This window comes from Mobula hypostoma, chromosome 10 (assembly GCF_963921235.1).
Source record: "Mobula hypostoma chromosome 10, sMobHyp1.1, whole genome shotgun sequence".
NCBI lineage: Eukaryota > Metazoa > Chordata > Chondrichthyes > Myliobatiformes > Myliobatidae > Mobula > Mobula hypostoma.
In genome coordinates, this window is record NC_086106.1 from 48,998,812 (window position 1) to 49,021,512 (window position 22,701).

General features: G+C 37.5%; 1 protein-coding gene across 7 annotated transcripts in view; it reads right to left on the bottom strand.

The window, feature by feature from the left end:
• The window catches only part of hdx (highly divergent homeobox), a 152,018-nt gene that overhangs the window by 117,975 nt on the left and 11,342 nt on the right, over nucleotides 1-22,701 (bottom strand). For 2 of the 7 annotated variants that reach the window (XM_063060459.1, XM_063060457.1), the window contains exon 1: nucleotides 1,580-1,678. The exons of 3 other annotated variants lie outside the window; for them this stretch is intronic. Coding sequence is in view for 1 of the 4 variants with exons in the window: in XM_063060458.1 (XP_062916528.1) it covers nucleotides 2,878-3,007; nucleotides 14,006-14,040 (165 nt within the window). In the remaining 3 variants the exon portion in view is untranslated. Of the gene's footprint in view, nucleotides 1-1,579; nucleotides 1,679-2,877; nucleotides 3,008-14,005; nucleotides 14,041-22,701 lie in introns of those variants that run through there. 2 more of the 7 variants (XM_063060458.1, XM_063060465.1) reach the window with 2 other exon arrangements.

The window sequence follows — 22,701 nt, forward strand, 5'->3', positions numbered from 1 at the left end:
ATGAAAATCAGCTCCCTTGCTATCATTTATTATCGGAACTGAACAAAATCAGACGAGTTCACATGAGAATTCAGATGCTAATGGCCTTTCATTGGTTTGAATATGATTACATTCAAAATGTATTTCAGAAATGAAGGCTGTAAAAAAAACTGGAGAGTTAAAGTAGCAAAAGCGGTCTAAAATATTTTCAACTGCCAGAACAAATTTCAGAAATCATTCACTTTTATGAAATGTATACTCTTGAAATATGCTCTTCCACACAATACACTAACATGCACAGATGCTTCTTGAGTATCATCCCATTTTTCTGGATAATTTCACATGAAAGTAAGGAATTTTCAATCATTTTTGGATTTGATTTCCATTTAATTATAAAATGCATCAATAATAGTTTCCTTATTACAAAAGGTCCCTAAGAGATTGATACTTTAGTAATTGTTTTAAACAGGAAACTAAAATGGGAATTAGAGAACTTAATGAAAATAAATAACATGCATTTATATGCCCTTTTCAAAACTTACAAAGGGCTTTATGAAGTACTTCATGAATTGTAGGCATTGATTAGTTTTCTCACAGATAGCTTCTAGAGACAGGAATGTGATCATCACCAATCTATTATTAGTGATATTGATTCAGTAATTAAATAAGGACCCTGGGGATAGCTCCCTTGCTATTCTCTGAAACAACGACACAGGATGTTTTACATCTGCCCAACAGAACAGTCATGGACTCATTTCAATCTCTTCTATATAAGGAGACTTGAGAGTGATGACCATCAGGAAAATGCCAGAAACTCTCAGGAGATTAGGGATGTAGAGAGAGAAAAACTGCTAATGTTTTTTGTCAATGACAGTTTATCAGTTATCTGTTTTACTCTCTTTACAGAAGCTTCAACACATTTACTGATTTTCTATAAGGGCCATTCACAGTATTTCATGCTCCCAGTGCATCATCTACATCAGTGAGACCTAATGTACACTAGGGAATTGCTTCAAGGAGTTCCTCCTTTCTACCAGCCACAAAAAGTTGGATTTCCCAATAGCCGTCCACTTCAATTTGATGTCCCATTCCCACGTTGCTCAATGGCCTCCTCTACTTCCAGGAGGAAGCCACACTCATTTTGGAGGAGTAATACCTCTTATTCTATCTGGGTAATCCATAGCCTGATGGTATGAACATCAGTTTCCCTAAATTTCGGTAGTTTCTCCTCTCTCCCCCTTCTCTCTTTTATCATTCCCCATTCTGGTTCCCCCAATAGCCTTTCTCTTTTTCTCACCTGCCAGTCACCTCCTTTGTGCCTCTCCTCATTCCCTTTCTTCCATGGTCTACTGTCCTCTCCTATCAGATTCCTTATTCTCCAGCCTTTTACCTCTTCCACTTATCATTTTCCAGCTTCTTACCACACACACACACACAGACACCTACCTACCTTTCCCCCTCACCTGGTTTCACTGATCACCTGCCAGTTTGTACTTCTTCTTCTCCTCCCACCTTTTTATTCTTCTTTTCCAATCATAGAAAGGAAGAGGGCAGAAACAAGCCTGAAGTGTCGACTCCCTATTTCCCTCCAAGGACTTACTGAGTTCCTTCCAACATTTTGTGCGTGTTGCTCATAACTCTGATTTTCTTTCAGATTTCTAGCCACTGCAGCTTTTTGCTTTGTGATGATTCTACAGCCCTGAGAAGAGAATATAATTTTCTGTTGCAAAAGCACATACAAAAAAAACCTCATTATATAAATGTACATATAAATATGGAAAATAATCTTAAATGGCCAGAATTCTATGAAATCATGTAAAGTCTTTCTCATGTTGATATTAATTATCTGCATGGCAGTGTCTCACAACATCAGTGAGGTAAGCAAGCATTTTATAGCTTAATTTAAATGCTGGTCTAGATACAAGAGCCAATTGCCTTCTTCGAAAAGCACCATGGAATCTTTTACCCTGCACGCAAATAGGCAAGAGCTTCTAAACCTCAGAAATACAATTTTAATTTGCAACCAGACAGAAAACCAAGCAGTAACTCCACGACTGCAGAACCCAGCTGAGATCCCAAGGTTTCAGTAAAGCCTCTTATCATGCCCGCCTATATCATGATTTATTTATCTAGTGATACAGTGGAAGTAGGCCCTTCTGGCCCTTTGAACCACACCATCCCTGCAACCCCACAACTCTGATTTAGCCTAACCTAATCATGGGACAATTTACAATGACTAATGAACCTACACAGTACGTCTTTGGACTGTGGGAGGAAACTGGAGCTCCTGGGAAAACCAATGCATTCCACAGGGAGGGCGTGCAGAGACTCCTTACAGAGCAGCACCAGAATTGAACTCCATACTCCAGAATGCCTCGAACTAAAAATAGCATCACTACCATGGTACCCATTTCCTGGATAATTTCTGTTATCCAGTAGTTACTGAATAATGAATTACTTGATAAATCTCAAGAAATTTCTATGAATATGCTACTCAAAAAGACACAGTACAAGACCTCTACAGTTTACAAACATCAACTAATGTGCAATCCATAACCCGCATACAAATAAGTGTTTGAAAGAATGAAAGGATGGACTTGCAGGTGACTACTCTTGATAGTAGTTGAAATTTTTCCGCTTCAAAACTCAAGAATACACGCTGGTCAACATATTAAAGCAAACTTTACAAATCCTATCCGGAGACGTGCTGCCCAAGCCAACAGCAGTCTTTTTAAGATTTCAATAATATTTAAAACTTCATCTACAGTAAAATGCCGTACAAGTATGTTATTCGTCCATGATATTAACTTTTCTTAACACTGGCTTTTTTTTATTAAAAATTGCAAAACAAGATTTAAAATGCTTCTCTGGAATATCTACTCCTGTGGGATAACCCACCTTTTCAGGCATCTTTGGCTGCGTGGGAACTCGATTCACAATCGCATTTCCAACTTGCGAAATGTTTGGTTTACCAAGAGCTCTCAGAAACAGAACCCTGCCAAAACCTGGAGAGGACATATACCAGCTCCTGTAAAACATTGGCACAACCAAATCAATCCCAATCTTTTTGGTTTGAACAAAATATAAATCCTTAGCTACACACAAAATACTGACAGCAGATCAATAGAGGAAAAAGAACAGTTAACACTTAGAAGCACACACAAAATGCTGGAGGAACTCAGCAGGCCAGCAGCATCTACGGAAGAAAGTACAGTCAACGTTTCGGGCCAAGACCCTCCAGCAGATCCTTGGCCCAACACGTCAACTATACTTTTTTCCATAGATGCTGCCTGGCCTACTGAGTTCCTCCAGTATTGTGTGCATTGCTTGGATTTCCAGCATCTGCAGATCCCCATCTCTCCATCTTGTTTGTTAACAGTTTAGGCTGAGACCCTTCATCAGGTCCTAATAAAGGATCTCAGCCCAAAACGTAAACTGTTCCTTTCCCACCATTGATGCTGACTAACCTGCCGAGTTTCTCCAGCAGTTTGTGCTGCTTCAAATTTCCAACATCTGCAGTCTCCCATTCTTACATGGGTATCCTTTCTTCTTGGCTCCCAGAGATCCAAGTATGTGGATTTGTACTCCCGTTTATGCATGGGATTGATTGATTTTTTTTGTTTTCAAAAGGTGATCCAAATAGAGGAGATAACATAGTAGAGACAACATAGTAGACATCACTTACACAGACTTCAGCAAAGTCTTTGACAAGGTAGGCTGATCGTGATGGTTAGACCACATAGATGTAACCAAATGGATACACAGGCAACACACGTCAAAGTTGCTGGTGAACGGAGCAGGCCAGGCCGAGACCCTTCGTCAGGCCTGAAACGTCGACTGTACCTCTTCCTAGAGATGCTGCCTGGCCTGCTGCGTTCACCAGCAACTTTGATGTGTGTTGCTTGAATTCCCAGCATCTGCACAATTGCTGTCGTTTGCAAATGGATACACAATTGGCTTGATGATAGGAATGGAGTGATGGTAGAGGATTGATTTTCAAACTGGAAGCTAATGACCTGCACTATGCTGCAGGGATTGGTGTTGGGTACACTGTTGTTCATCTTTTATATTAGCAGTTTGGATGACAATGTAGGTGGCAACAGTAAGCTGGCAAAAATGCATTAAAATTACTGAGCTAGTGAACATTGAACAAGGTTATTAGATTACAACAGGATCTTAATCAACTGCATTCGTGGGCCAAGGGATAGCATATAGTGTTTAATTCAAATAATTACCAGGTAGTGCATTTTGGTAGGACAATCTAGGGCAGGTCTTGCCTAGTAAACATAGAGGCCCTGGGAGTCTTTTAAAAATAGTACCTTGAAAGTAGTGTCATAGGTACATAGGGTGGAGTAGAAGGTGCTTGGCACAGAGTACAGGAATTGGGATGTTGTGTTACAGCTGTACAAGATATTGGTTAGGCTACGTTTGGAGTATTGTGTACAATTCTTGTGGTTTGATCAGTAAACCAGAAAGGATAAAAAAACGAGGATGTTACTAGGACTGGAGGTTTTGAGTGACAAGGACCATCTGGATAGTTCCAGTTTTTTCCCTTGGAACACAGGAGGCCAAGAGGTGACCTCCTATGTAAGATGTTCCCTAGGGTAGGGGAATCCAGAACTCAAAGGTATATGATAAAGGTGAACAGGGAAATATTTTAAAGGGATCTCATAAGTAATGTTTTCCACAGAGGTGTGTAGATGGCAAAAGCTACCTGATAAAATAATGCAGGTGAGTATAATTATGACATTTAAATGACATTTGGATAGGTACATGAATAGACAAAGTTTAAAAGAATAAAGGCTAAATGCATACCAGTGGGACTAGTTCAGTTAGGCAACTTTGTCAGCATGGATGTGTTCGGCTAACTACAAACGTATTTTGTTCTATGACTCTACAGTAATTCAGGAATTAAAATATGGCCCGTTTAGATTTAAGATTGTAAACTTTTTTTTACCTTCAACTATTTAAAAAAACAGTAGTTACCAAATAAATCTCAAGGTATAAATAATACAGAACCAGAAGGGTACAAGATTAAAGCACATGGAACTGCAAGGAATTTTCTGAAGTGGATTAAAATGGATATTAGAAACAACAGAAGAAATTAATAGGACCTTCCCCAAAGCTACAGATAGCGATAAGAAGAATACTGCAGAGATCAGTGTTTAGGCCTCAGTTTTCATAGCGTTACATAAATTGAGGAAACAGAAAACATAAGACTGAAAGTTTTAAGAAGAATGCAAACTAACTTCAAAGCAATTTAAATAACTAGAGTATCCCTATTATTTGGGACACATTGGGACGAGTACATTACACTGCCCCAATTAGCCAAAATTTCATGGAAATATTTAGAAAGATATAAAAAAAGACAAACTATCATTTAACTGAGTAGCAAACTACATAATTAAATGAAATGCAGAATTAATTAGAAGACTACCAAAACTACCACGGTACTATAAAACTATGTATTAGTTCCTAACAGTTATTGATGGGGGAATTCATTCAGTGTACACCGGACAGGTTTTTTTAAAAAATTGACTGTAGATGAACAAAATCAGCGCAGACACCTCGTGCAGATAGTGGACAGCCTTCAAACAGTGCTTTTGACGATTGCATTCTCCATATCTTCACTTTCATTATAACATTCTTGTCGAACCCTTCAAATTCCTCGTAGTTTTTAACTTGTTGAAGTTGTTTCTGTCATCTCCAAGCCTGAATACTTGAAACTGCAATGAGCAAAACAGTTCTGAATTGTCTTGCCGTTTATTACTCGCCAACTCTCAATGATAAAAATTATTGTTTTTGAACACAAACATGAAAGTAACACTATTTATCAACTGTTCGCTCCAAGCATGGTGCAGTGTTTAACAGCCACGATGTGCACGCTAGTTAGAAAAGGTCTGGTAACAGTCTCCTGCCAATTAAGCAGCATAGTGTCCCAAGTGAATAAAAGGAATCCTGGCTATTTTCTCAACTTGTTTTTGTTCTTTAAGAGTTGTCCCAAATAAACAGCTGATTAACTGATGGATCAATTAACTGGAATCCACTGTACGTGCCAAATTTAGTATAATGTGGATAAATGGAAATTATCACTGGAAAACAACAGAAGTGCAGAGTATCACTGAAATGATGATACATTGTTAAACACACCTAAAAGAGGCAATATCTATGGAGGGGAATACACAGTCAACATTTCAGGCCAAGACCCTTCCTTCATCAGGATTGTTTATTCCTCTCCATGTATGCTTGCTGAGTTCCTCTAGCATTCCATGTGTGTTGCTCAAGATTTCTAGCATCTGCAGCATCTCTTGTGGTTGTAACATACTATATAAAGGCCCTCTGGAAGAGATTCTGACTATAGGAGCAATGATGCACTGTTATAATTACACAGATACTTGGTGAAACCACATGAGGTATATTATATGAAGCTTTAGTCCCATTGCAAGAAAAAGGATCGATGCATCGTAGGAATGCAGTGGAGGTTCACCAGACTCCTAGAACAGCAGGACAGTTGCATGAGCGTTTAGGATAATTAGACCTCTGTTTACTAGAGTTACAAGAATAAGTCGCGTTTTATTGAAACAGGACTGGCAGAGAGGTCATTTCTCTGGTTGCGCTGTCAAGAGGAAGTGATGACAATTTAAGGCTACACAGTAACATATTAAAATTTCTTCAATCAGATGGTGGTGAACTTGTAGAAGGCTAAATTGGTGACGGAGGCTAAATTGCAGAATATATTTAAAGGAAGTGGATAGCTTTCTAGACACAAAATGCATCAAAGAGTCTGGGAAAACAGTAAAGTGGTTTTGAGAGAGGATCAGCCATGATTGCTCTGAATGGTGAAGCAGGCTCGAAATATCAAACAGCATACAAGATTTCTACTTTGTATGCTTCTATAACTGATAACACATGCAAGGAAATCAGAATCGGATTTATTATCAGTCATATATGATGTGGATTTTCTTGTTTTGTGGCAGCAGTGTAGTGCAAAAAAAATTTACTACAAATTAAAAATAGTGCAAAGGAAAAAGGAATAATGTGGTAGATTTCATGAACCATTCAGAAATTCGATGGGGGAGTGAGGTAGAAATGAAGATCTTAAAAGTCAACGCAAATACAATTTTTCTAGAACAATTTTCTTTGAATTACACCTGGTCAATTTCCAGGAGTTTGAAAGGCATCTGATTCAGCAGAACTAGCACGTTTATATAATGATATTTAAAAATAGATATTAGTCAAGGATATATACAAGAGCAATTTTCTAAGATCCTGTAGTTATAAGTTAATTTTAACTTGAAAAGTTACTTGGGGTTAGTCACAGTCCATGAAGTTAGCTTGAACAAAAGCAAACACACAATTACTTAATATGAATAAGTGTTCAAGTGATTTAAATTCTGAATTAGTTAATACAATACATGAATTAATCCTAATCCAATGTATTGGCATCAGCTTAGAAGGCACTGCATATCTGACTTAGTAATGACAAATGACATGGAAAGATTCCGAGGAACTGAAGACAGAATATTCCTTGTGGTTACAAATGACTGCTTCATATTGAGGGCTTATTGTTATGCCTTCTGCATGGTGATAACATTTTCGCTCCATCCACTTTATCAAAAAACAATCATAATTTTAAAACCTGATCCCCTAAGTATCAAGTATAAATCACTTTCGTCTCCGACTTAATAAGAAATTAGCATCACCTGCGAATTTGTAAGTTCTTTTTAATTCCAGAATCTAAATTATAAATTTTGAACAGTAGAGCTACCATTATGACCCATCCTGTTCAACTGTGAAAGAATAATACTTTAATAATAGCCAGCAACCCCAGGTCTGCTACTTGGCTCTTGCTTCTGCACTCTCTGACCTTAGTCATTTGAATATTATAAAATACATTAATGAAGGTTATTTAAAGATATAGAACACTGGATGGAATTTACTTATCAGTACTCATTCTCTCCCTTTACTCCTGGAACAAGAAAATCTATAAGGTTGTTCAAATCATACAATTGTTTTGAACACTAACTATTCATTTTCATGGTCCTTCTTCCTACTTGTTCCCCTTAGGCAAGAACAAAACTATTTTACCAACTACCAAGCATAAGCAAACTAATCTCCAGTTCTTAGTTGTTCCATCCCCCTCCTGAAATATAGGCATTACATTTCTTCCGGTGGCGACTTGTGCGAGCAGGTCCGATGAAAATAGACCCTAAGACTATCAGGCATGGGAGCAGAGTCTGCTCCGCCATTCAATCATGGCTGATCCTTTTTTTCTATCTCAACCCCAGTTCCCGACATTCTCCCCGTAACCTTTGATGCCATGTCCAATCAAGAACCTATCAATCTCTGCCTTAAATACACCCAACGACCTGGCCTCCACAGCTATGGCAACAAATTCCACAAATTCACCACCGTTTGGCTAAAGAAATTTCTCCGCATCTGTTTTGAAAGGGCGCCCCTCTCTCCTGAGGCTGTGCTCTCTTGTCCTAGACTCTCCTACCATGGGAAACATCCTTTCCACATCTACTCTGTCTAGGCCTTTCAACATTCAAAAGGCTTCAATGAGATCCCCCCCTCATCCTTCTGAATTCCAATGAGTATAGACCCAGAGCCATAACGTTCCTCGTTTGATAACTCTTTCATTCCTGGAATCATCCTAGTGAACCTCCTCTGGACCCTCTCCAATGCCAGCACATCTTTTCTAAGATGAGGTGCCCAAAACTGTTCAGAATACTCAAGGTGTGGCCTTGCCAGTGTCCTATAAATCCTCAGCATCACATCCTTGCTCTTGTATTCTAGATCTCTTGAAATGAATGCTAACATGGCATTTGCCTTCCTCACCACCTACTCAACCTGCAAGTTAACCTGTCCAAGTCCTTTTGCATCTCAGATTCCTGGATTTTCTCCCCTACAGTTCTGATCAAAAATCTCCAAAACCCAGGCCTCTTCAGATGGTGACAAGAAGGCAGACAGGAGCAAGATAGATCAGCTGGTTGAGTGGCGTCACAGCAACAACGTTGTACTCAACATCAATAAGATCAAGGAATTTATTATGGACCAGAAATGATACGACGAAGGAACACACACCAGTCCTCATCGAGGGATCTGAAGTAGAAAAGGTGAGCAATTTCAAGTTCCTGGGCGTCACCACCTCTGAGGATCGAGACTGGGCCCAACATATCGATGCAGTTACAAAGAAGGCATGACAGTGGTTAAATTCCATTAGGAGTTTGAGGAGATTTAGTATGTCACTAAAGACACTCACAAATTTCTACAGATGTACCCTGGTCAGCATTTTAAACTGACTGCATCACCATCTGATATGGTGGGGTGAGAGAGAAACAGCATAGGATCAAAATAAGCTGCAGAAAGTTGAAAAGGTAGTCAGCTCCATCACGGGCACTACCAGCATCCAGGACATCTTCAAGAAGTGATTCCTCAGAAAGGCAGCGTCCATCATTAAGGACCCCCATCACTCAGGACATGCCCTCTTCTCATTGCTACCATCGGGGAGGTGGTACAGGAGCCTGAAGACACACACTCAACAATTTAGGAATAACTTCTTCTCCTTTGCCATCAAATTTCTGAATGTACATTGAACTCATGAATACTACCTCACTACTTTTTTTCTTTCTGCACTACCTATTTAAATTTAACTTTTTTAGTATACGTTACAGCTTTTATTATGTATTGCAATGTACTGCTGTCACATATCAACAAATTTCATGACATATGCCAGTGATATTAAACTGCCAATTCTGGTTCATTTGCTACTGTGTAGTAATGCCTCTTGTACATTTTCATCATAAACTTATTTGGACCACCATTTTATTATTTAACATGTCCACCTTCTCCATCTTAAATTCTCCATGACTCACCTCATCATTTAACCTCAAATTATGACATTATATTTCTCTATTGTCATCTATCATTTGGCCCATTTATTTCTAAAATAACCCCATTGTCATCCAGACTTCTTAAAAATTATTGTTATCTGGAAATATTTTGCATTTTTTTAATGTTCCTTGAAAATTTTATTTCACAATTCCTCATTTTCACTTTTCAAACGCTTCATATTCTCTTAGTGTGCATTCCTCTGCTGTCAAACTACTTAATGATGCCTTTCCTTGCCCTCAAAATGTTCTTTCACATCTTTATCTTAACTACTTCCCGCTTAATGTTTATTTTCTGTACTCTGTTGTAAAGTGATTTTAGTTTTGCCTCATCGCTGTTAGACCTGAAGTCCAGTCTGAATGATGAGCAGTTAGATTTACAATTTTAAAATGTCGCTCGGGGAGTAATCCTACATGAATCAATGCAGTAACTGCAGAATTTGAAGTCAGTTTTTCTTTTAAAAGAATTGAAAGCAAAGCTAGCAACTGTAAAGTTCATCAAATGTCTATTAAATTGTCCTATAACATATCCATGAGGAAAATAAAACAGATTCCTTACCCAATAACTCAGTCACACAGCATAAAAATAGGCTGTTTGGCTTACCATGTCTACGCCAACCAATTAGCACCCACCTGAATTACTCCCTATAGTTTATTATTGACTCAATCCCAAAGCTAAAAGGGTGACCATTAATTATTCTCAAAGTAATTCATAACAATATCCAAAAATTCTATGGAAATCCACACAAGCTGCAGCAATGGAAGTAAACAAGAAAGATGGACATGGGCAATATATGTCAATCTAACAGTACTGCCTATTTTCAGCAAATGAATAACGTTCAACAAAGGTAAATGAAGAAGCTAGGCAAACTCTGACAGCCTGAGAGGAGGCGAAACTTCCATCAATTCAAATCACTGACTCGAGGAATGGTTGGGAAGTTTGAAGTCAGTAATATTCCTCCACACCAGTAAAAGAATCCAATAAAGATTTCTAACCTCCAAGTAGTTAGAACAGTGATTTAAAACAGCGAATATTGAAAGTATATTTTAATATCTTCTCAGTTATGTTCATTTAGATTGAACAATGAACACTGAGACACAAGGGAATACAAAAGCCATAATCTAAAGTAAAAACACTGCTGGGGAAACTCAGCAGGTCAGAGGCATCCATGAAGACTAAGGGATGGTCAATAGTTCAGCTTAAGACTCTGCTTCAGGACCAATGAACTTGTTCTGAATGTGTTCTTCAGTAGAGGAATGATCTGTCAGTTTCTTCATATTTATTGATGAGGTCATTTTTAAGCAAAAGGAATCTGTCAATCTGGATACTTACAAACGACATAGGGATATAATTTGTATCACCATAATACTGTCAATGAGTTCCTATCAATGCTGCCAGATTTAAAAGAATACATAGGTAAAAACAACAGACAGAATTAATAGAGCTAAGAACAGATTCCATGTAGAACTGAGAAAACATAAAGCTCAGATGTTTTTTAAAAATGCTTTACTAGCCTCCGGCTTAAAATAAAAAGAGTCTAATAGCACACTGCAATTGGATTTGGAATAAGCCTTCACAAAGTTCTGCAGTAATTACTATAGTTCTAGCTTAAAACATTAATATACAACCATACCACTGGGAATCAATAAGAAATGGATTTAAGCATGGAAGCAATGTATACCTCTTGAAGTGACATAAGTGTTCTGCGTTAGTTGTTGCTATCCATACAGTTTTTAATTCATATCAGTGATCCACATCTAGAAATCAATACTATCCACTGGAAGTGCAGTAAACTTTCATGTTATTTTCCAAGGACCGGAAAACCTATTCAAAGTGACTGAATTGAAGTGAGAAGTGAATCTGCTTCTGTCATCTGAAAATCTGAATAAATTACTTTTAGTTGCAGTCAGATTAGTAAAGCAATTTTAATCACCTAATTTTATTCAAATTCTGAGATAAGTTTAGCATTCAAGCATACAAAACATGACAACAATTTGGATGACTAAACTGATCAATGGTGTTAGATGAGATGCACCCGTAGTGCTGTGTGCTATAACTGCTGTGTTTCAAAAGACCATAAGACATAGGAGCAGAATTAGGTCATTTGGCCCATCGAGTATGCTCTGCCATTCCATCATGGCTGATCCTTTGTTCCCTTCCTCAGCCTTCTCCCGTAACCTTTGATGCTGTGTCCAATCAAGGTTGGCAAGTGTAAAACTTGCCATGTTCACAAAACTACAGACTTGCAGGAGGAAGAGGAGCTTGCAAATGCAGTAACTAGAGTGGAAAATTGTGATTCTTGAGATCTGCTTTTTGGGGAAACCAAAAGGAATTTTCCAGTGCGAGAAGGTGGCCTTCTGCTGGCAGGTACAAAGGCGTCACAGAGTGACTACAACGAGTTTACAGGCCTGGGAAGAATGGTGCAAAAATGCAAGGAGAACTAGCCTGGGATCATGGCCCATTAAGTAAAAGGAGGACAAGATCCTTCAAGGGGATTTTAGAGAGCTAGGAAGAGGTTAAAACACATACCTTAAGCACAAGTAATACTTAGATGACTACTGGCTAATTATGGTGAATAGAATTAATGGATAAAACAAGTTAGTGTGTAACTAAAGAGATTGTGTAAGAAGGGAGGCTCTACTTTCTTGGGTCATTGGGGCTGGTTCTGGGTGAAGTGGGATCCATATAATTCTGTACAAGAATGAAGCAGCTTGCCATTACCATTAAAGTACATTTGGCACTGTAATGTGGAATTGTGAGAAACAACATGCTAACTAAGTTTGGTGAGCTATAGATACAAACAGTCACAACGTATTTTCATTTTAGTTAACAGCAATATAGTTTAAAGCAGGCCTGGGAGTACTAGATGGGAATGCAGGGGGAAGATCAATTTAGTAGAGAATCAGTTCAAGTGTACGCTTGATTTTGCCATGGATTGGGTCAACCATGTGTTCATAATTCATGAATGAGGACAGGATTGGGTTTTAAATATTCTTAATGCTAAGTAAAGAACGTAAGGAAATGTCAAGATTAGTGGTAAGGGATGGATAGGCTGGTCAGCAATGGTTTTAAATGTTCAAGTTTACTGTCATTCAACTGTATACACGTATACCACCAAATGAAACAGCGTCTCTTCGGACCAACGTTTACCACACAGTACCTACAACGCACACACAAAGTAATGTTACCACAAATAATAAAATAAAATATACTTAAAAAGAACATTGCAAGGTACCCAGAAACAATTACATCTGGAATATATTGGTCAAAGTTGAGATATAGTACATTACTATTATGTCACTGATTGTTGTATGGAATGCAAAGAGCAAGTCTGTGGAGACATTACAAGAATGTAGAACCATGGAAGTGATCTTTGTGAATTTGAATGATAGCAAGTCTGTTGAAAAAAAGCACACCAAAGGGGAAGAATTTCTGTACTGTTGAAGTACTTTGTCATTCAATATTTCAAAACAAGGAAAGTGATACTGTTGCACCAAGTGAGGCAACGTTTAGAAAGAAGCCTCATAGTACCTATGATTTGAGCTTCTAAGGAAAAGGGCGAGAAATAATTTAGAAGTGGAGAATACTGACAGACTTCAAGACAAACCTGGTGGAAGGGATAGGCATATCTTTTAATGCCGAGAAGTCCAAACTGATATATTTTTGGTGAGAAGAATAACACAAAAAGGTACAATTCTAAAAGGGATTGCCTAGCTATACACATGCACAGATCTTTGAAAATGACAGGAGAAGCTGAGAAAGTAGATGAAACAAAAATATAATTCTGGGACTCAAAAGCAAAAGGTACCAAGGACAAAATTAGAATTTTGGTTGATTTTGATATAAAACATTGATTTGGTTATTACTACAGTTTTGAGACCAATTATGGTCACCTGATTTTAGGAAGGATTTAAGGACTGAAGTATGTATATAATTCAAAGAGGAGTTTCAAAGTTCAAAACTATGAAAAAAAGTGTGCAGGCAGGAATATCAACTACATTGGTCATGAGTGAGATTGCAAAATCTCAAGAAACCTGTTCTGTCTTGTTACTAAAATAAGTATTTATGATGTTGTGTTAGAATAATAACACACAAGATTCAGCAGATCCTGGAAATCTTCAGCAATACTTACAAAATGCCGGAGGAGTTCAGCAAGTCAGGCAGCATCTACAGAAGGGAATAAGCAGTCAACATTTCAGACTGAGACCCTTCATCAGGACTAGATAGGAAGGGGGCATAAACAAGAATTAGGTGGGGAGGGGAAAAGGAGTGCAAGCTGGTAGTTGGTAGTGAGACCAGATAAGAGAGATGATGTGTGGGTGGGTGCTGGGAGGGGAAATTTAGTAAGAAGCTGGGAGAGAATAAGTGGAAGAGGTAAAGGGATGATTAAGTAATCTGATAGGACAGGACAGTGAAACATGGAAGAAAGGAAAAGAAGACAGGTGCCAGAGGGAGGTGATGGGCAGATGAGAAGAGAAGAAGCAACCAGAATAAGGAATGGAAGAAGAGAGAAGTGGGTGGGTGGTGGAATAAGAGAAATCAATGCTCATGCCATCAGGTTGGAGGCTGCCCAGGTGGAATATGAGATGTTGCTCCTCCGTCATGGGTTTGGCCTTATCATGGCAGTAGAGGCAGCAACGGACAGACAAGTCAGAATGGGAACGGGAAGTCAAATTGAAATAGGTAACGACAGGGAGATCCTGAGTTTTGCAGGGGACAGTGCAAAGGTGCTCAACAAAGCAGTCTCCCAGTCTGCATCGGGTCACACTGATGTAGGGGAGGCCGCACCATGATCACCAGAATATCAATAGTTTAGTACAGTATTTATCTGCAGAGCTTAAATAAGTGCGTGCAAAGTGATCTCAATATGCTACACAAGGATTCAATAGGCAGAACAAATATTCTGTTTTGTATTGTTCAAAATCCCACCTCCTTAATAATTTTTCATTTAATAAAACATAAAATTTGGATAAACCCCTGAAGTCTGGAAACAATTGCCACAAATTCAGGATGGCCTCTGCTCAACTAGATAAATATATTCTGCAGCATTATATTTACAACACCATGCACATACACAATATCACCATCTTGAAAACCTCTCAAGAATGAGATTCAATCAAAATTACCACTAAACCAAAAGGGTTTGGATGGTTTTAAGGAGCATCTTATAAAAAAGAGAGATGGGCAAGAAAGTGTAAAAATTTAGGCACGGATTTTCAAAGCTCATAAATCAGATGACTGGACAAAACTACAGAATTCTTTAAGATCACAAGGATAATTCATTGGTGAGAGCATATTCTTTCATTTGGGAGAAAAGTTAAGTATAGATTGACATGTTCTTTTCACCCACAGCTGTTACTCAAAATTCCAGGCCACAAACTGTATCTGAAGCATGGCTATGGAGCTTTCTCCAGCAGTCACTGTCATAACTTAAATGCAAACTTGGCAACCTATTTAGACGTGACTGAATAATTTTATATGAATAAAAGTCCTTTGGCTCTAATCCACTGTTTAGAACTTTATCAGTTTAAACTCTTCCACGGAAGACTTCACAATACACTGCATCAGTGGCTAAAGTCATAATTCACTTATGGTCAGAATAAAATGGGAGCTTCAATAAAATATGCTAGCAAAAATTATAGTGCTAATATTTACTTATTGATTTGTTTTCATGATTCACATGTCAATTGTATGACTGGCCTTTATTGTTTATTCATATCTATCAGCAAGAAGGTGGTGACGAGCTGTGGTCTTGTACTGAAGCCCTTCTAGTTAAGTTGCTCCCACAATACTATTGGGTAAGGAATTCCCAGACTTAGACCCATCAAAGATAAAGAATGAAACACTGATGAGGTTAGACTAAACAGTGCAAAGGGAGTAAAAGCATAAATACTGGTTAGAAATTTAGTTCCCTAGAATATGTAAACAAAACTGAATATAATTTAAATAAAGCTCACCAACTATAAATTGGCAAGTTTTTCCACTTTCTCCCCCAGTGAAGAGGGTCAGTATTTTGAAAACACAATCATAGCAAATTCATGTCTTTCCTAGAATAATACAAGGTAATGCAGTGAAATAAAGCCTTGAACTGTGTCTGGCTACCAGGACACAGTTTCTTTCCCTACCTTAACTCCTGACCTTGGTTCTCCTTTGTCTGATCATGCACTCCCTCATCTTTCTTGATATTGCACTTCAGCTAAATGCACTAGAACCTTGTCAGTTCTCTCCAGTGACACTGCCTTCACTAGTGAGCATTAGCAGGATGGGAATATAGTGGCAGACTGGATATGTGATCAGAGTTGCAAGATCATCAATTCAAACACAGAAGTTAAAATTCCAATACAAAATAGGAAATTTAAATTCAAGTAATTAAATAAACATGGAATTAAACAAGAGTTCAGTCTCAGTAAGGATAAGCACTAATCCACTGGACCATAAAAGTTCATCAGAGAAATATCCTTCAGAGGAAGAAACCTGGTGTTCTTACGTGCTCTGCTCTGTTTGTAACTCCAGACCCACCAATGTGATTGGCTCTTAAATGTCACTTCAATTCAGGGGAAATGGACAATAAATGCCCATGTACCTGCAACTTTCATTTTCCATAAACAGTTAAGTTTTTTCAAAAATTGATCTTTGAAATAAAAATCAGAGCTTTAACAACGTGTTATAACCTTGTTATTAATTCTTTAAAAGCTTGGCTGAAATTCAACTTCCAACTGAATCACAGAAACAAAAAAAATCAATTTATTTTTCAAGAGTAAAAACATATTTGAGAATAAGAAAGAGTGGCATTTCAGATAATTCTATGGCATAGAAGTGCTGAAATCCTAAGGAAGTGCCAAAGCTCAAAATAGGTTCAAGCGAATATTTCACAACATTAAAACTTTTGACTGAGCATGCAAGAAGCTGTACTGCTTTGTCTTTCATTCATCTCCCACCCAAATTCAAAAAGAAACTGAAATTATAAGTGTTTCAGAATCCTAGAAGCTTCAATAAACTCAGAGCTGGTGATGGATAATAAAAATATGTATTTTTTGTTATTCCTCATTTACTGAGCAGGTTTTTGTATGGAAAACTCCAGTTAATGAGCTCAGCATTAAAGCTCATTTCCAAAACGCTGAGGGACAAAAGATGTACAACTTAAACCTGTACAAGTGAACAGCTTTCAAATAATCTACAGAATAAAAGAATTACAAGTATTTTCCCTATCAATAATTCTTCGTTCTCATTAAAACCTGATAAATGTTGTATCAAAATTCTGTAAAATAGTTTCCTCATTCAGAGATGTTCCAGTAGTTTATTGCAGCACCTTTTGTTCTATTAACACAAGGGTCTCAGAAACACACAAACTCAGCAGGTATATTAAACATTGTCCCACATATCACCATTAACTTCCTATATTTGCCGCTGGCAGTTTAAGATTTGTACAGATCAAAAAAGGTAAAACTTCATTTGCCTATAAAAGAAGTGCCAATACATTGCTTTCTCTGGACCAAAAAATGTCTTGAAGGGATCTGGAGATGAACGCAAAGAACCAGCCTGGCTAATAAATATACATTTTAACTGGCAGGGTACTGGAAAACTAGAACTCTCTCTTGACAACTTATTGAATACGTCAATTATTGGTCTCATTTCTGAGAATAATGATCTTGTTCAGCAAGGACGCAAGGAACTTGAAATCAAGGCGCTAGACAGAACCTATATCAGCCATGATCTAATTATATGATAGATTAGGCCTGTAAGGCTTAATTTCCAACTGCTATTCATATATTGCCTTAGCACCCAATGCTAGTTCATTTACATTTACGTTATCGTAGAGTGGTTATTCCTGTACAATTTTCCTCTGTGCTATGGTAACAATAGTACAGGGTATAGTTGGTTTAGACTACTTGTTATTTTCTTTGCACCTTAAAAAATCACCTGGTAGTACTTTTTATAAATACTAACTGTTTAGCAAGTTTCCTAGTGGTCACAGTATGTATATGCAATTGCTCAGTGTGACCCCTAATGGTTATATTTGTTTGATTCTGGAAGCTGCTCTTGGTATTATATTATGTAAATAAGGGTTATCTGACTTGGTGACTCAGCTAAGAATTTAAATGAAATGTTTCTTATCTATGGGGTATAAAGAGAACCGTTTTCCAATTCTGTTTGTTGTATTAATGCTTAATAAAATGATCGTGAAGCAACAAGTTTTGTGCCTCTTTCCTGACTTCAAAATGAACCTTGGAATAAAAACTTCAAAATCCAACAATTCAGCGTAGTCGGTGGGAATGGTTCCAAATATTTAAGGACCTGGAAGAATCACAGACAAAATGAAAAATTATAGTGCACAAACAAAAGGGGTAAGGGATTGGGTCTGATTCCAATCTCTGAGAGGAAACTTAGTTCTGGCTTCAATACATCAACAGATGGTAGTTAGGAGTGAGAAACTACAATGCTGCTATTTTAAAACACAAATCTGTGAAAACCAAGACGAGCACTGAAATTAATATCGGGCTCAGTCGTATAAGCCGGTAGGTCACAGGAGAATAGTTTGGTTGCAGGACAATCTATTGAAATCTCAGTTGTGTGGCACAATCCATCAGTTGCAATCCATTAATACTCTGGCTGCTTGACAAACCATCGGTTACAATCCACAAATGTTTGTATTAACATTTTGAGATCTCAGAAATACATACAATTAAAAGAATGACCAAAGTCATTAAACCGTGCTCCTACACGAACAAAATATCTCAGTTTGATAAAATGAAAAAAATCTGGATAAAAAATACGAACATATAAGAATAAGTTTATTAAGAATAAGAAGGCATGTGATCAGATCCTGAGGGAAAGGAGAAACCTGATGCGGTGGAGCTAGAAATTTTGTGAACTCTGTAGAATTTTCACTATTTCTGCATAAGTATGACCTAAAATGTGATCAGAGCTTCACACAAGTCCTAAAACTAGATAAAGAGACCTCAATTAAATAAATAACACAAAACATTATACGTGTTCATTTATTTATTGAGAAAAAAGATCCAATATTACATGTATTTGTTGGAAAAAGTCTGTGAACCTCTTGGGTAATGCCTTCCACAAAAGCTACTTGGAGTCAAGTGTTCCCATTAATGAGATGAGATTGGAGTTGTGGTTTGTAGAGATGGCCTGCCCTATAAAAGAGACAAAGTCAGGTAATTAGCAGAGCCTGCCCGTCTTAAGAAAAAAACTATTCATGTGCACTATGCCTCAATCAAAACAACTTTCAGAGGACATCAGAAGAATTGTAGAGATGCATGAAGCTGGAAAAGGCTACAAAAGCATTTCTAAAGATCGGAATGTTCATCAGTCCACAATAAGAGAAATTGTCTACAAATGGAGGAAACTCAGTATTGTTGCTACTCCCCCTAGGAGTGGGCATCCAGCAAAGTTCATACCAAGAGCAATACCTGCAGAAATCTCTAGAATTTGCTTATGTATCTGTTCACGTGTCAACTACAAGAAAAACATTGAACATGAATGGTGTTCATGGAAGGACAACACATTGCTCTCAAAAAAAATTGCTGCACATCTCAAGTTTGCAGAAATTCACCTGGATGTTCTACAACACTTCTGGCACAATGTTCTGTGGACAGATGAGACAAAAGTTGAACTTTTTGGCAGAAATACACATTGCCATGTTTGAAGGAAAAGGGGCACTACACACCAACACCAAAACCTCATCCCAACTGTGAAGCACGGTGGAAGGAGCATCATGGTTTGGGGCTGCTTTGCTGCCTCAGGGCCTGGACAGCCTGCAATCATTGAGAGAACAATGAATTCAAAATTGTGCCAAGACACTTTACAGGATAATGTCTGTCACCTGAAGCTTAATAGACGTTGGATAATGCAACAAGACAACGATCCGAAAGACGAAAGTAAATTTGTGGTTTGGAATGGCCAAGTCAAAGTCTTGACTTTAACCCTACAGAAATATTGTGGAAGGACCTGAAGCAAGCAGTTCATGCAAGAAAGCCCACTAACATCCCAGAGTTGAAGCAGTTTTGTAAGGAGGAATGGTCTAAAATTCCTCCAAGCCAATGTATAGGACTGCAGAGTTACCAGAAACATATAGTTGAAGTTAACTGCTGTACTAGAGGGTCACACCAGTTACTGAAAGCAAAGGTTCACATACTTTTTCCAACAGATGCATAAATGGACAAGTATAATGTTTTTTGTGTTATTTCATTAGGTTCTCTTGATTTAGTTTTAATATTTGCATGAAGATCTGATCACATTTTAGGTTATATTTCTGTAGAAACAGAGAAAATTCTACAGGGCTCACAAACTTTCAAGCACCATTGTATGTATGTGATAAAGATAAGAACATGTGGTTGGTTTGACCAAATGTAAAAGCAAGCTAAAGTGATACCCGACAGGGACAACAAATGCTGTCGTTAATGTGCTAGTAACCTCTGACACCGTGTGAATGATGCTGGGCTACAGCGAGCAAATCATTAACTGGCCAGAAGACCTTGAACAAAGTTGACAACTACTGGACATGATGAAGTTTACTCTAATATTAGTTGCTGTACTTTTAAAAATTTTCCTCAACTTACAATGACTACTAATATTCATGCTAATACGCTTTATCATAGCTAACATCTTTTTTACTTGTATAACGGTGATCATTAATAAAATAGTTCAAACCCATGCAAGTGTGCCTACTAGTCTACCTAATCATGGCAAAATCCAATGAATACTTTGAATATATAGCCTTCGATATTTTCAGAACTTAAGTAATTTTTGATTCTTTTATACTTAATGTAGATACCACAAATTTTTCTGCCTCTGAACTTTCTGATGTAATGATTCTAAATGTGTAATTTGGAATCAAAGGGGAGATTGTTAGATTAGACTATTTAACTGTTATTTACTTCGCAGCTTAACAAATTACCTGCTGGTATTTTTTAAATAACTATTTATGTAGCGGTTCCTTGAAAACAAACCAAAACTGCTGAGAGATTAAGTCAGGATACTTGACACAGTATGACACACTTTCAAATAACTTATTTCTAAATCAAAAAAAGGTATATTTGATCCTTTAATATGAAACCTGCAAAGACGAATGATCTTGCGATAAATTAATGAAACTAAATTAGTGATATAAGCATTCAAATCAACATAACTAAATGTAATTATCAAAATAACAAAATCAGCAATCTCTTTAGCATTCCAGTAACGACCAAATTAGCATTCTAAATGTAACAAATTGGCGTATTTAAGCAGTCCAACATTTCAATTAACAGTCAGCAATCATCCCCCACAGTTTATTCACTCTCCACTAGACTAAACTAAACTAATGAAAATACATAACTATACTCATTTGTTTTTACCATACCTCAACTGTCATGACAGATTACCATAATAAATGTGCCACAAACTACAATACAGATAGAAAATAGATATATGGCTCCTATGACTTATATATATGCAACTATTTAGTACGTTTCCTAGTGGTCACAATATTTATATACAATTGTTCAGTGTGTCCCGTAGTGGTTACATTTGTATGATTTTGGAAACATCTCTTTGTATTGCATTATTTGAATGGGGGTGGGGGGGAGCTATCTGACTGGTCATCTCTTACTTACAAATTTGAATGGAGTATTACTTATCTCTAGGGGTATAAATAGAGCTGACCATGAAATGACCTCCACCATCTTTTACTTCACTCTCCCTTCACATGCTAGACCTCTATTCCTGTCCATTTCTCAATTTTCTTTGCTTTGTTAATGCTTAATAAAACAATCATGAAGCAACAAGTTTTGTGCTCCTTTCCTAACTTCCAAAAGAACCTTGGATTAAAAACATCAGAATCCAACAGTATCATGTTTTAAGCTAACTAATAACCAATTGTGGGAAGATCTGCAAAATACAAAAAAAAACCAAACCCAATTTTATACTTTTTGTACTGAGAGCATGGAAGCATTACATCAGTGGGATCAGATATGAATTTCAAAACATTGTAGAGTGAATGCAAGTTTCTTTAAATTAAGGACCTGAGTACTTGATTAACATCACTAGACACAATAACGTTCTGAAACCTCTACAAATATTAAACCCAATATTTTGCGACAGGCTTTTGAAAACACATCTATATCAATCTCTGTAACTCTCTTATTACATTTTCAATACCTTAAAAAAACATTCTATTTTGGAGTCAGACTCCATTAATTTAAGAACATCACCAAGCCTTTTAAGTGCTTGCCATAAATGCCTGGTCACTTCAACTCACGGCCAAACTGTAGACTTTTCGCCACAATCCTTAAATAATAACATTACTTCCCTTCCAAAGAAATGAACTCCTTCCTCCCTCCCCTCTCTTATTGGGGGCTAGGCAAGTGACAAGTGAAGTTGGGGCTTGAAAGCTTTTGGTTTCAGTTGCTGAAAATAATTAGCAGAGACTCTATCACCAAACCATCTGTTGAGAGCTGTTGTGTTTTCTATTGGAACATTAAACTTTTGACACAATGTGTAGAGTGTTGGTGAGGCATCATTTTATCTAAGAGTGATATAGTATCATTGAAGGCAATCCAAACCAAATTGCCACGGCTATTCTCTGGGATGGGAAAATATCCTATCAGGAGAGGCTAAACTAGTTGGTGTGGATTCTTTGTTTTAGAAGAATAGGAGGCAACCTTATTGACAGGGAAATCTTGAACAGTTACAAGATAGGTGCTAGTCGCTTAAGACCAAAGTATGAAGAAATTTCTGCTTGCAGAAGGTGATGAATCCATGGGAATGACAAAGGATCTACTGCTTTCCTAGTGTATATGACAAATAAACTCTTCTCCACCTGTACCTGAC